General features: G+C 37.6%; 1 protein-coding gene across 4 annotated transcripts in view; it reads left to right on the forward strand.

Moving 5' to 3' along the window:
• Nucleotides 1-12,403: 12,403 nt before the first annotated feature.
• Nucleotides 12,404-14,635, forward strand: part of LOC127439936 (glutamate receptor ionotropic, NMDA 1) — a 33,084-nt gene continuing 30,852 nt past the window's right edge. For 2 of the 4 annotated variants that reach the window (XM_051696239.1, XM_051696240.1), the window contains exons 1-2: nt 12,410-13,077; nt 14,343-14,477. In XM_051696239.1, the coding sequence (XP_051552199.1) occupies nt 12,829-13,077; nt 14,343-14,477 (384 nt within the window). In that variant the 5' untranslated portion in view covers nt 12,410-12,828. Of the gene's footprint in view, nt 13,078-14,342; nt 14,478-14,635 lie in introns of all 4 variants that reach the window. The other 2 variants (XM_051696237.1, XM_051696238.1) reach the window with 2 other exon arrangements.

Raw genomic sequence — 14,635 nt, forward strand, 5'->3', positions numbered from 1 at the left:
TTTTTTTTCCAATTTATCTGGCAAACTTTATCATTCCTGGACACGTTGGCCAGCACTAAAACTCTGGTGCACAGTGCAAGGCAGGTGTTCAAATGGCTGCTGCAATCATGTTACGAGCAATATTTAACTGTGTTTTTTTGTGTGCTTACTTCATCCTAAATGTTCCCCTGCTTTGCTACATTGATAAAATGCTTGGCACAGGTCTCAGCATAATGTCTCCCACCATCTGTTTTCACGACGGTCCAATGCATGGTTTATTAAAAAGGCCCAGCAGAGGTTGTGCTTCCTTCAGTAGTTGAGGAAGTTCAACCTGCCACAGGTGCTGCTGATACAGTTCTACTCAGCAGTCATTGCCAGTGTCTGGAAAAGCCCCCTATCCACTATATAGTGCACTATTTTGGGTGTCGACCATTTTGTAGTAGTGTCCGAATTCATTCCCTACATTTGTTCACTCCTTCTAACCCACAATGCATCCGGATTTCGAGTGTACAACCGATGTGTACTCACCGGCACCATCTTGCCAATAATCCAGCGCGGAGGGCTGACGTGCAGGGAGAGTGCGCAAGCGGGAGAGACACTAGTTAATGGCTTAATTTCATTCCTGCTATGTTTTTGCTGGCTGTAGTGTTTTTTTTTTTCTTTCTTTCTTTTAAACATATCAATACTTTATTAAAAATGACACAATAAAATATAGCGATCCAAAATCATAAATACATTTTTATTTTGCCATTAAAATGCAAAGTGATTTCTTTCTTCACTAATTCACTGAGATGATACTATTGTTAACTCAGAAGACTGCAAAGTGGGGGGCCTGGGTAGCTCAGTGGTTGAAGATGCTGACTACCACCCCCGGAGCTCGCTAGCTCGAAACCCAGGTGAATCCAGCTAAGCAACCAAATTGGCCCGTCACCTTATAATGTGTTTCCTTCTGGGTGGTGCACGTGGTGGCTTGAGCATGGTTGCCTTGGTGGATGGCGTGAAGCTTCCATACGCGCTATGTCTCCGTGGCAACGCGCTCAACAAGCCACGTGAGGTGAATCACTACGCCACCACGAGGACCAAAAAACACATTGGGAATTGGGCATTCCAAATTGGAAAAAAAAAAAAAAAAAAAAAAAAGATTGCAGTGGAAATTATTCAAACATTCAGTTATCACATAGGTATTTGTTTAATATTCAATGGATAGTACTGTATTACAGTCGCATGAGGGCGCTATGCGCACATGTCAGCTCTTCTCGCGCTTAGAAATGTTGCAGTTTGAGAGATGGTTAAAACAATTTTGTTTTTGTATTTATTGTTATATATTCTTGTTGATATTTTTTATTAATATTTTTATCATTATGAAAATATATATTAATGGGTTAAACGTGACAAACAGAATGAAGGTTTATTGTATATACCATTTTATAAGAATAAAAAGTATTATGTTTGTTGTTATTATGATTATTATGATTTTTATTATTATCCTACATGTAAGATAAAAGTTCATATGTGATGAAGTTGTTTCTGTGTCATCTCCAGCGCTCTCTCCGATGCTCCTTGTATACGTCAGCGTCCGAATTCACTCACTCATTTCATTCACTCCTTGCCTGATAGACACTATATAGGAAATGGTGAATGAGGGAACAAGTGAGTGATTTTGGCCACAGCCATTGAGTCTGTCCTCTGTACTTCTATAACTATCTGGTTTGGTTCAGCTACCAAGTCAGACATCAGAAGATTCAAAGGATAGTTTGGACTGCTAAGAGGATTATTGCCACTCCCCTACTCACCCTGCTAGAACTGTACACATCCAAAGTGATGAAAAGGGCTGGTAAAATCACTCTTCACCCCATTCACCCAACACACTTCCTCTTCGAACTGTTGCCCTCTGGCCGGCACTACAGAGCACAGAGCACTCCAGAACAGCCAGGCACAGGAACAGTTTTTTCCCTCAGGCCATCCACCTCATGAACAGATAAAACTGCCCCCAAATACTTTCCTTTGGTCAATACAACCATGTGCAATATTCAATATCCATTCCTACTTATATCCATATTTCATTTATATTCTTTAACATATCCTGCCTCTTCTTCAATACATTACATCAACTGCACATACTGTAACTGTATCTGTATATAAAATATTCTAACAACATTATTGCACTATTGTATATTTCTCTTTTTTTATCTGTTATATTGCTAATTTCTTAACTGATGCGCACTGTTTGACTGAAACCTGGCTTAAACCGGATGAATATATTCGTTTAAATGAATCTACTCCCTTAGGTTATTGTTATAAACATGAGCCTCATCTGAAGGGTCGAGGAAGAGGGGTTGCTACAATTTACAGTGAAATTTTTGGTGTTACTCAGAGGTCAGGATATAAATTTAAGTCTTTTGAACTAATAATGCTTAATGTGACACTGTCAGATATAAATAAAAACATCTTTTGACCTTGCTACAGTATATAGATCACCCGGGCCATACTCAGATTTCCTATCAGATATAGTAGTTTATGTAGATAGAGATTTAATTGTTGGTGACTTCAACATTCACATAGATAATGAAAATTACACATTGGGATTAGCATTTATCAATATTCTCAACTCTCTTCGACTCAGACAAAATGTGACAGGACCAACTCATCGCCATAGTCATACGCTAGATTTAATTCCGTCATATGGAGGTGATGTTGATACTATAGAAATTCTACTGCAGAGCTATGACATCTCAGATCATTACCTCGTCTCTTGTTTGCTTTGATCAGCTAATGTCACTCAATCTACACCACGCTATCATTCAAGTAGAACTATTCTTTCGACCACTAAAGATAGCTTCACTAATAATCTTTCAGAAATGTCTCACATACTCAGTAAGCCAAAAAGTCTAGAAGAACTTGATGTAATAACAGAAAATATAAATACAGTCTTCTCTAGCACTCTTGATAGTGTCGCCCCCCTTCGATTAAAGAAAATTCTAGAAAAAACCCTGCAGCATGGTACAATGATCACACTCATGCTCTCAAGAGAGCAGCTCGGGAGCACAAGTGGAAAAATACAAAATTAGATGTATTTTGCGGTGCATGGAAGGATAGTGTCTGTAGCTACAGACAGGCATTAAAAGCTGCCAGGTCTGCATATTTTAGCAAACTCATAGAAAATAACCACAACAATCCTAGGTGTTTATTCAGTACTGTGGCTAAATTGGTTAAGAATAAAGCATCGACTGAACCACATATTCCGTTGCAGCACAATAGTAATAACTTCATGAATTTCTTTACTGATAAAATTGAAATAATCAGAAATAACTATGCAATCAACTGTCACAGCACCTCAGAAAACAGTCTCTCATAATTTTCCTCACGAGCAATTTTAATCCTTTGCTGTCATAGGTCATGAAGAGCCAACAAAACTTATCAAAATATCAAAAGCCACAACATCTATATTAGATCCAATACCAACTAAGCTCTTAAAAGAGGTATTCCCTGTAATCTTAGAACCTCTTCTTAATATTATTAACTTCTCGCTATCCTTAGGACATGTCCCCAGAAACTTTAAAATGGCAGTTATCAAACCGCTTACTAAGAAGCCACAGCTTGATCCTGGAGAATTGGCTAATTGCAGACCGATTTCAAATGTACCATTAATGTCAAAAATACTACAAATTGTAGTGTCCTCCCATCTATGTTCATTTCTACAGAGAAATGGTATATATGAACAATTTAAGTCAGGATTTAGGTCCCATCACAGTACAGAGACTGCACTTATCAGAGTTACAAATTATTTACTCTTATCATCTGATCGCAGCTGCATTTCTCCTCTAGTGCTTTTAGATCTTAGTGCTGCCTTTGACACCATAGATCACGACATTCTCTTGAATAGGCTGGAGAATTATGTTGGCATTAGTGGACTTGCATTTGCATGGTTTAGGTCCTATTTATCAGATTGCTACCACTTTGTATGTGTAAAAAATTTTTTTTTTTTTTGAATTGTCAAATCAAACAAAAGTATGGAGTGCCACAGGGATCAGTTTTAGGGCCTCTGCTTTTCTCCTTTGTGATGAGGAGGAGGGCGGGGCCGCGCCATGACTATGCACACCCGGCCCCCAATCATGCTAATCAGCCAAGGAGAGGGATAAATGCAGCCGGATGTGGCAGTTCGGGAGAGAGAGAGCCACATGCAGCTGCCACGTGTGTGTTTATGTTGTTGTGTCTTTTTGTTTTAATTTCTCATTAAAATATTACTTTAATGGTTCGTCTGGTTCCAGCCTCCTCTTTGCCCATCCTAACCCTGTTACATCCTTATACACACTTCCCCTGGGAGATATTATCAGGAATCATGGAATAAGTTTCCACTGTTATGCCGACGATACCCAACTTTATATTTCTTCTAAACCCAATGAAAATTCACAATAATCCAAATTAGCAGAGTGTATCAACGAAATCAAAGATTGGATGGCCAGAAATTTCCTTCTACTCAATTCCGGCAAAACAGAGGTACTAATTATTGGACCAAAAACTTCAAAAAATAAGCCGCTAAAATATAATTTCACTCTCAATGGATGTACTGTTACGTCGTCTTCTACAGCGAAGAAATTGGGTGTTATTTTTTATACCAACCTGTCCTTTGAAAATCAAATTCCAGTGATTGTAGAACAGCATTCTTCCACCTCAGAAATATTGCTAAGTTACAACATATGCTCTCTGTTGCTGATGCCGAAAAACTAATTTATACATTCATGACCTCCAGACTAGATTATTGTAATGCATTACTGGGAGGATGTCCAGCAAGTTCAGTAAATAAACTTAAACAGTACTTAAGTGACCTTCTGACACACTTTATTCCATCACGTTCATTATGATCACAAAATTCTGGCTTGTTAATAGTTCCTAGAATATCAAAATCCACAAAAGGAGGTAGATCCTTTTTCTGTTTGGCTCCTAAACTATGGAATAGTCTCCCTAACACTGTTCGGGTTGCAGACAAACTCACTCAGTTTAAGTCAAGACTAAAGACTCATCTATTTAGCCAGGCATACACCTAATTTATCCATCAACTCACAATGAGGCTGCTTTAGTTAGGTCTGCCGGAACCAGAAACATTTCTCATACATATACAGTATATATAATTTATATATATGTGTGTGTGCGTGTGTGTGTGAGTATATATATATATATATATATATATATATATATATATATATATATATATATATATATATACTGTATATATTATTTAAATTATTATTTAATTGTTTATTTATACAGTTACATGCTAAAATGTATCGTTTATAGATAATAATAATAATAATAATAATAATAATAATAATAAGGAGAATAACAGTAAGAATGTTTTAACAGTTTTGTTGCTGTTTGTATTTATTAATTAATTAATTTTCTTCCTTAAAACTAAAAACATTAAACTCATTAAACTGAGTTATGCAGCTGTTTTAGACACCGTCATTTTGGTTATCATACTAAACATATTACAGAAATAAAAATAAACCAGATTGTTTTTTTCTCACACTTTTTGCAACTGGACAAACATAAACATCTACTGAAACATTCTGTAGAGTGTAGAGACAGGTAACACCAAAGCAAACAGTGCAGCATATTCAAGGGCTTCCTGTATGTTACCAGTAACTAACAATCTAGGATTACCATAATGAATTATATTCACGGTGCAGTGTCTTAATAACACTTGTGTCTTTCAAAGATGCTTCTCTTAAGTGAAGTGTTAGGTGATTCGATTTGTCGGAATGAAAGTCCCCTACTTGCCAAGACATTAAAGTGCTACAAATTTGCTTGTCATGCTTTAAGGCAATAAGCTGATCATATTACAATGAATTGCTGTCAGGACAGTTAGCTTCAGTTGGGTGATCCCAAAACAGTATTTTCACTGTGCACACAAATTTACATTCTTTGCTAATAATATTGTACTGATAAATGTTGATAACAGATTGACAATTTCATAGACAATGTCTAGATGTTTCAAACAAATACAGTCATGACTCATGAGATAAGAGCAAGTTCACTGAGCAGAAGTTTATGATGAAGAAGAGGTCTTACGAGCTGTCTGTGACTTTGTAGTGAGCATAATGTACACTATAATTTCACAAAATGAAGATGGGGACTTCTTTTTCATCAGTCCATTACTTTTTATATCTGATAGAACATAAATACAAATAAACTCTGTAAAAGTTGATGTTTCCTGGATCTGCCTGGTAATCCCGTGGCTCTCATAATAGCAGGTGACGGGTCAAACAGAGGTATGACTGTGATATGTTGCTAATGCTAACTATAATAATAGCATAGCTTACATATTGATATTTTGCTGCAGAACATTTATTACCAAAGAATATATCAAACAATGAAATTCACACAGAAAAGCCAAATCTCAGATTTAACCACCATACTCATCTTACTGCTGCCATTAACTAAAAGCGCAAACAAACCAGCCTGTATGTTTCACAGAGCTCCTGTGTTAATAATGTACTGTGTAATTAGTCAGTTGAGAGGTATTAATTAATGTTGTGATTGTTGCAAATGCATATCTGATTCTTGGCAACCCAATCCTAGCAAAGACCAAAAGACCAATAAGAAATAAGGTGGAAACTGTGATCCATGGGGTACAAACACCTTCCATGAAAAAAAGTTGTTACATGCAGTTGTTACAATTGTCAAAGGGATATTTCACCCAAAAATAAAAATTATCTCATCATTTACTCACCCTCATGCCATCCCAGATGTGTATGACTTTTGGGTGAATTATTCCTTTAAGGTGTTATTTTTGTTGTTGAACATTTAATCATATTTTCTTTATTATTTGAATAAAACCAGTTCATTTGAATGTTGCACATTTTAAGCTAGGTTAAGGTTTATGTTTTGCTGTCCCCTTCTGCATATCGCGGGCCCACTTCATTATATCGCGGCCTATTTTGGCATACTGCGGCCCAGTAAGTCCACCTCTGCTTTCGGGCCTCCATCTCTCCACTCCCTGCACTGCCAGTAGTTACGCCACTGTGTGAAGCCATCGCTCACCTCCACAATGAGTTAACTCAAAGCTGGTGTGTAATTTATGCATCACTAGTGCCACCAAACAGAATTGCAAAAATATTATTTTTTTAAAACTGATTTCCAGAATACTCCCCAGTCTTCCATTGGTCGAACAAACAGAAAGTTCCGCCTCAAAACTCACATCATTGGTCGAGTCAATGGTGCTGTGTTGGACAGTTGGTATGCTCAAACAAAACAGAGCACTTTTTATATCTCCACAGAGACAGTGTTTACAGTTTTTGAGGAAGGCAACATACAGAAGGCTTACATTTTGTTGTCTCTGCATATTAAGCTGGTATAGAATAAAGTAGTTTAACACGGAAAAAGTTACACACTTTATATCCACCTCTTCGGCATGTCCACTTACATTTCTCGATCCATTGTTGGCATGACAGAGACTTTCCATTCTGAAGCTTTACAGTATTGTATGTCCCTCACTACACACCTTGGCACTTCCTCAGATGATTACCTTTCGGTACATCAGTAGCCTACTTGGGAGCGTGCGTACCTTGAATGCCCTTGACAAGAAACTGTTGCCATATTTTCGCCACTAGTACAGCTGAAATATAGTAAGATGATAGTATGCTATTTCAAATTTTGCCAATCCTGTGTAGTGTACTGCACATGTACAGTGTATGACCCTGTAGTTCCATTTTGTTTAAGTTGTTCCATTAAAAAGAAATGGTCAAAACCAGTTGTGGATAAAACAGCATAAATGTTTTTTTCCAAGGTATAATGCTTTCATAGGACTGGGAAAATTCAAACAGCAACTTAATTTGAACTCCTGAGACTTAAGGTAAAATTACATTACAAATTCTGTCGGATGGCTGCTGTACGTCAGATTTGTACTGAGGCCACTGCCAACTGTGAGGCCAACAGGTGGAGCCATTTCCCTGCCACCAAGCTTTCCACTCTGTTTGCCCTTCCATCTGTTCAAAACACCACAATATTTCAGTAGCACAAATCAAACAGCAGCGTGAGGAAGAAATACTGCATGACTACAGTAATGAATCATTTGGACCTTGATCAGGAACGTTTTTATTTATTGTATTTATTCCATATTCACAATAAATCTTGCTGCCACCACCTTGCCTCTGTAATCTGTGCCATCTTTCCCCAAGCAGGGTTCTTGTTGCTAAACTGGTAGAGCATGTTGCATCCAATGTCAAATTCATGGGTTCAATTACCAGGGAACACACAAACTGATAAAATATATATCTTGAATGCACTGTAGGTTGCCTTGAATATCAGCATCTGCCTTATGCATAAATGTAATGGAAATAGGATCTTGCATTATTTCTGAGAGCATTCTTCTTTACGAAATGAGAACTACATGGCAATACTGTTGCTTTATTCAGAATTAAAACACAGGCAAAAACAAGCCATTTTCTATTGTGTTGGAAATGGCTCTGCCCTGAAAGCTCTCCCAAATTCTGTGGAAGAAGACCTGGAAGGCTTTAAATGTTGCATGCACATAAAATGTGCTTCCCGTCCTCTATGGTGCTTACACTTTTCACTTTATTTCCTTAAACCCTCTTTTAGAGTCATAGAAACTGGTGCCTGTCAGAAGTGATAAAAACATTCAGCTGAATCCCATTCCCTTCTGCACTAATAGCACAATTACAAGGCTGTATCTGTTTTTGTTGAACTGGATAATAATGAGCAAAAGCCTCTTCATTAAGCACAGTTAAGAATAATTAAATAGACATTTAGGATAAGTTTTTGTGTGTGGCCAAAAAGTGTTAATTATGTATGCAAAGGACCACCAAAATAGAATCCAAAAAAAGTTTATAATGCATACAACAATAAAATATGGCTGGAACATAACTGCTACATTAAATCGAGTCTCACTTCAACCCAGAGAGAGACTGCAATCTAAAAATCAAAAGTTCAAACAGTCCTATGTTTGAAAATCAAAGTAGGTAACAAAGTAGGTGCACAGTGGCAGTGCTTTGTATATATTCTTTCTTGTATAATATTGGTCATATTCAAGTTTGTATGTATGAAATGAACTGTATATACTGTATAAGAATATACAAGTTTGTGCAGGATACACACTGGCAGCCAACAGTTTGGAATAATATACAGATTTTGCTGTTTCGGAAGGAAATTTGTACTTTAATTCACCAAAGTGGCATTCAGCTGATCACAAAGTATAGTCAGGACATTACTGATGTAAAAAAACAGCAACATCACTATTTGAAAAAAGTCATTTTTGATCAAATCTAGACAGGCCCCATTTCCAGCAGCCATCACTCCAACACCTTATCCTTGAGTAATCATGCTAAATTGCTAATTTGGTACTAGAAAATCACTTGCCATTATATCAAACACTGCTGAAAGCTATTTGGTTCATTAAATGAAGCTTAGCATTGTCTTTGTGTTTGTTTTTGAGTTACCACATTATGCAATATACTGGCATGTCTCAAGGCCAATATTAGGTAAAAAGTGGCAAAAAAGAAACAGCTTTCTCTAGAAACTCATCAGTCAATCATTATTTTGAGGAATGAAGGCTATAAAAGCTTGAAATTGCCAAAAAACTTTTGGCCGCCAGTGTATATACAGTATATACACACTGGTGGCCAAAAGTTTGGAATAATGTACAGATTTGCTGTTTCGGAAGGAAATTGGTACTTCTATTCACCAAAGTGGCATTCAACTGATCACAATGTACAGTCAGGACATTAATAACATGAAAAATTACTATTATAATTTGAAAAAAATTTAATGTAACACACTACTTCAAAGAGTTCTCATCAAAAATTCCTCCACTTGCAGCAATGACAGCTTTGCAGATCCTTGGCATTTTAGCTGTCAGTTTGTCCAGATACTCAGGTGACATTTCACCCCACACTTCCTGTAGCACATGCCATAGATGTGGCTGTCTTGTCGGGCACTTCTCACACACCTTACAGTCTAGCTGATCCTACAAAAGCTCAATGGGGTTAAGATCCATAACACTCTTTTCCAATTATCTGTTGTCCAATGTCTGTGTTTCTTTGCCCACTCTAACATTTTCTTTTGTTTTTTCTGTTTCAAAAGTGGATTTTCTTTGCAATTCTTCCCATAAGGCCTACACTCCTGAGTCTTCTTTTGTACATGAAAGTGGTGTTGTGCGGGTAGAATTCAGTGAAGTTGTCAGCTGAGGAAATGTGAGGCGTCTCAAACTAGAGACTCTGATGTACTTATCTTCATGTTTAGTTGTACATCTGAGCCTTTCACATCTCTTTCCATCCTTGTTAGAGCCAGTTGTCCTTTGTCTTTGAAGACTGTAGTGTACACCTTTGTATGAAATCTGTGCTGTTTTTTACATCAGTAATGTTCTGACTATACTACTGTGTGTGTGTGTGTATATATATATATATATATATATATATATATATATATATATATATATATATATATATATATATATATACTGTATAGAGTATACATGTTTGTGTACCTCACTGAAATCACACTTAACAAGTGCAGCACGAATTATAGAGCGCATCTCCACTGCATGATCCAAAGTGACACTATAAGAGCTGAGACCCAGTTGAGACTAACTCAACTGGTATCATTTATTGAGAGCCTGAAGCATCTCATTGGCTTTTCAGCTACCATCTCCCCTTATCAGCATTCCCATGTCTCATAGAGATCCACACCACAATGCACTGTGTATTGCTGTCTAATGATTCCAATAGTTTTAATGAGTGCATGGATCACATAGCTTTACTGTGTGTGGGAAACTATCAGGATAACAGGGTAAAATGCAATAGGCTTGTCCTGCAAGGAGACTGATGATTGTTTGATATGTACAGTGCATTTCCTTCCCTGCTGTTGTTTGTGCCTGCACCCAACTGATGTCATGTTTTAATCCCCCCCTGCATGTGTTTGTGGGTGTGTGACTAATATGCAAAACACAGTGTATGTAAGCTATATGTGCATATGACAAAGCAGGCTTCATGTTTATTTGTAATTTTTTTGGTGTATAGAATCTATTCATATTGTAAATTATTTTATTAGATGTTTAAAGGTTAGATATGACTATGTCAGTTTAACAATTATAATGGTATGTGAATCAATGAATATAATTTAACTCTTATACGGAACAAACGGGCAAACAGAAAGGTGTTAATAGTGCCAAGTTATGTAGTCATTGTCTGTGGAGCCATATCTCTGGGAGTGGATGGGTTTGAGAGAGCATAAAGGCGCTTGCAAATTTTAAAGGTTGCCCTAAGCATAACTTAATATAACATAATATCAGGATAACCTGATAAGACATTTAAAATCAAAATTCCATCCATGCCTGACTTAAGTTGCAGATTTGTATCTGTAGCAGTGAGTGATGTCCTCTCAGGCAGCAGTAATGATGTAATTTAAATGCAACATCATAATGAAACATTTCTTTCCAGTGGCACTTGAACATAAATATATATTTTTATTTATTTTATTTCATTTTCCTTACAGCAATGTGCAGATGTAAAAATGCAGTTTATCTTTTGGAACAAATCTTCATATTTTACATTCATCTCCTAAAAATCAAACACAGTTTTTATAATTGTAAGTTGTCTGGGAAAAAACGACTTGCACCTAAAGCCGGAGATGCTTGTTTCCTTGGTAACGGGGGTCTCGTAGAATTTATCCATTGCACTTGAACGCGCCTGTTCTGGAGCTATCTACGGGTGATAGATGGAGACAGGCTTCCGTTGATTATTTTTCTAAAAAAAAAAAAAAAAAAAAAAAAACATGCCTGTTTTAAATGAAAGCAAAACAAATCCATCGACAGTGCCACATGCAAATGGTAATTATACATAGGCTACATAAGGATGTTACGGATTTATCAGCGTGTCAGAAATGGATTGTTTTCCAAAGACGCAAGCAAGGCTACATTAACTTGTAATGTGCCATACCAAAGGAATATAATAATAGATACTAATCTAAGTGTATTGTGAAAACATAAATGATTTCATTCCACAATAAACCAATTTGTATCTTTGTAGTCTATAAAATAGCTACTGGTTGGCTGAGACAATTTATATCAATTGATAATACGAAAACGAAACAAATGCATTTCATGAAGAAATTATCTATTTTATACAATTATAGTACCATTATAGTGCCACTTCATTCAAAACTGACTCTAATATTTTCTAATATATAGCCTAACTGATGTCGCGTGACTTACAAACATCAGCGCTATGTAAGAAATCCGTTCAGCTGGTTAAATAAGACGATACTGTGTTGACCTGATATTTTCCTCGCATTATCGCAAATGTTTTGAAGTCTATTCGACCGTGACAACTCAGTGGTATCACCAGGCGTAATCTGCGAGTGAGCGCGCGCATTAGTGCGCGAGCACAGTTTTCAGCACCAAGGACAGCGTCTCTCACAGAGCATCAGGTCACCCGGACGCGCGACGGTACGTGCAAAACCTTGACTACAATTCAGACACGACTAGAGCGAGAGAAGTGACATTTTGAATGCAGATGACTTCAGCAATACTCCAAAACTAATTTTTTTGCACGTTCTCCTGGGAGAGAAAGAGAAAGAACAGGAGACGACTATCAACAGGAGCGAACATAATTTCCACAAAGGCGTTTTGACATGGATTTCTCGATAATGATCGGGTTTTATGGCCAGTGCACAAAAAGTCAATAAATCAAGCACATTCCTCAGCGGAGTAGACTGAGTTGATCAAATTCCAGTGCTAGGAGAGGACGCATTGAGAGGGGATCTGACTAATCAACTGACATCGACACGTATCCTCCACAAGGCACTCGGCTGGACTTCTGTGCGATCCAGGGCAAAATGCGTCTGGTTCTGTTCGCCTTTCTCATCTCATGCTCCTGTGCGAGAGGTGGGTGCGAACCGAAGACTGTAAATATCGGGGCAGTCCTGAGCCAGAAGAGATATGAACAAGTGTTCAAAGACGCTGTCACCCAAGCAAACATTATATACGGAAAAGATAAGTTCAAGATGAACGCTATTTCAGTCACCCATAAACCAAACGCAATCCAGATGGCACTCTCCGTGTGTGAGGACCTCATCTCCAACCAGGTAAAACTCGCAAACCATACAGTCTGTTCGGTTCACGAGGATCCTCAGAAAGACGCACTTTTAAAATCAACAAGAATGTTTTTCTTATCTATAAAAAGCCTAACTGTCTGTCTGTCTATCTATCTATCTATCTATCTATCTATCATCACAATAATAATAGAAAATAATAAGAATTAATATATATAATATTAATGTTTAAAACATTAGGCTACCGTTTCTGACTCTGCTATAAAATGAATTATTTAGCCCCGTAGGCTTTACCAGAGACTGAAACCAAGCTTTAATTTTTTTAAATAATTAATGTATTTTTTTCTATTTTCTTTTTGATAGCCAGCCAACTATATAAATGTTTCTGATAAACGCGAAAAAAAAAAAGAAAGAAAAAAAAAAAAACTAAATTTATTAACGAACAGTCAACAAACAGATGTTTATGTATTTAAACCCCGTAACTTTAAACGTTTTGTTCGCAAAGTCTAAAAGTTGTTGCGTATCTCAGCAATAAAGCACTTTGTCCAAATGAAAACATTCAACAGGCTCGGGGATCCATTTTGACCTCACCGATGAGTAAGCATCCGCAGCCTTCAATTGCTGTGGAAGAAAGGCTGTAAGGCAGTGATCAGAGGTTATATGAACTGAAATGAACCTTAAATAATTGACAGAATATATATGTGACATTATGTGAGTCATGATGCGTCACGTAAATACAAATCACAGCAGAAGTAAAACGTTTATGGCATCATCACTGACCCCTGCACAAGGCGGCATGGCACCACATCTGGCCTACCTCGACGATTTTAATGAAAAACGAGGCCAACATGGCGCCGGCCCCATTGATAACAGCTGCTTTGTTCCGGCGAGGAAAGCTCTTGCAGAAAATTACACAGCAGCGATGGAGGCAGAGATTATAGTCTTTAATGCTGCAACACGGATTGCCATCCAAGTTGTGTCATTGGCCTACCCCCCAAACAGAGCCTTGCACGAGCACAGGCGCATGCGTAATATGGCTGCAGTTAATAAAACCCAAACTGCATATTGCTGATGCTGTATCTACACTTTTGACATTTAAATTTGGCTGTTGCTCTTCCAGCAATGTTGAAGAATATTTTAGAAATGCTTTCAATAACAAATAGTCTACAGATTAAAACAGCCCTGACTGCTTTAAATTATTCATGAATATACTACACCCTGAAGTTAAGGACATCTAGACGTAATGAAATCAAAGCTTTCTCAGGTTTCTCTCCTCATTAAGATCCTGATGTCCACAGGTCTATGCGATCTTGGTGAGCCACCCACCCCAGTCCAATGACCATCTGACCCCCACACCTGTGTCCTACACAGCTGGATTTTACCGTATCCCTGTGGTTGGCCTCACCACCCGCATGTCTATCTACTCAGATAAGGTGAGTGTGGCTGGGCACTAGCAGCTGACATGGGACCGTAGCTCACTATGCTCCAATTCTGCTCGCATTTTGCTTCCCTCGTCACAGATGTTATCTGTCCTTCTCATTTGTCCGAACTGTCACCTTTTTAAATGTGCTTTGCCTGTAGTTTAAGTATG

The sequence above is a fragment of the Myxocyprinus asiaticus genome, chromosome 4 (assembly GCF_019703515.2).
Source record: "Myxocyprinus asiaticus isolate MX2 ecotype Aquarium Trade chromosome 4, UBuf_Myxa_2, whole genome shotgun sequence".
Classification (NCBI taxonomy): Eukaryota; Metazoa; Chordata; class Actinopteri; order Cypriniformes; family Catostomidae; genus Myxocyprinus; species Myxocyprinus asiaticus.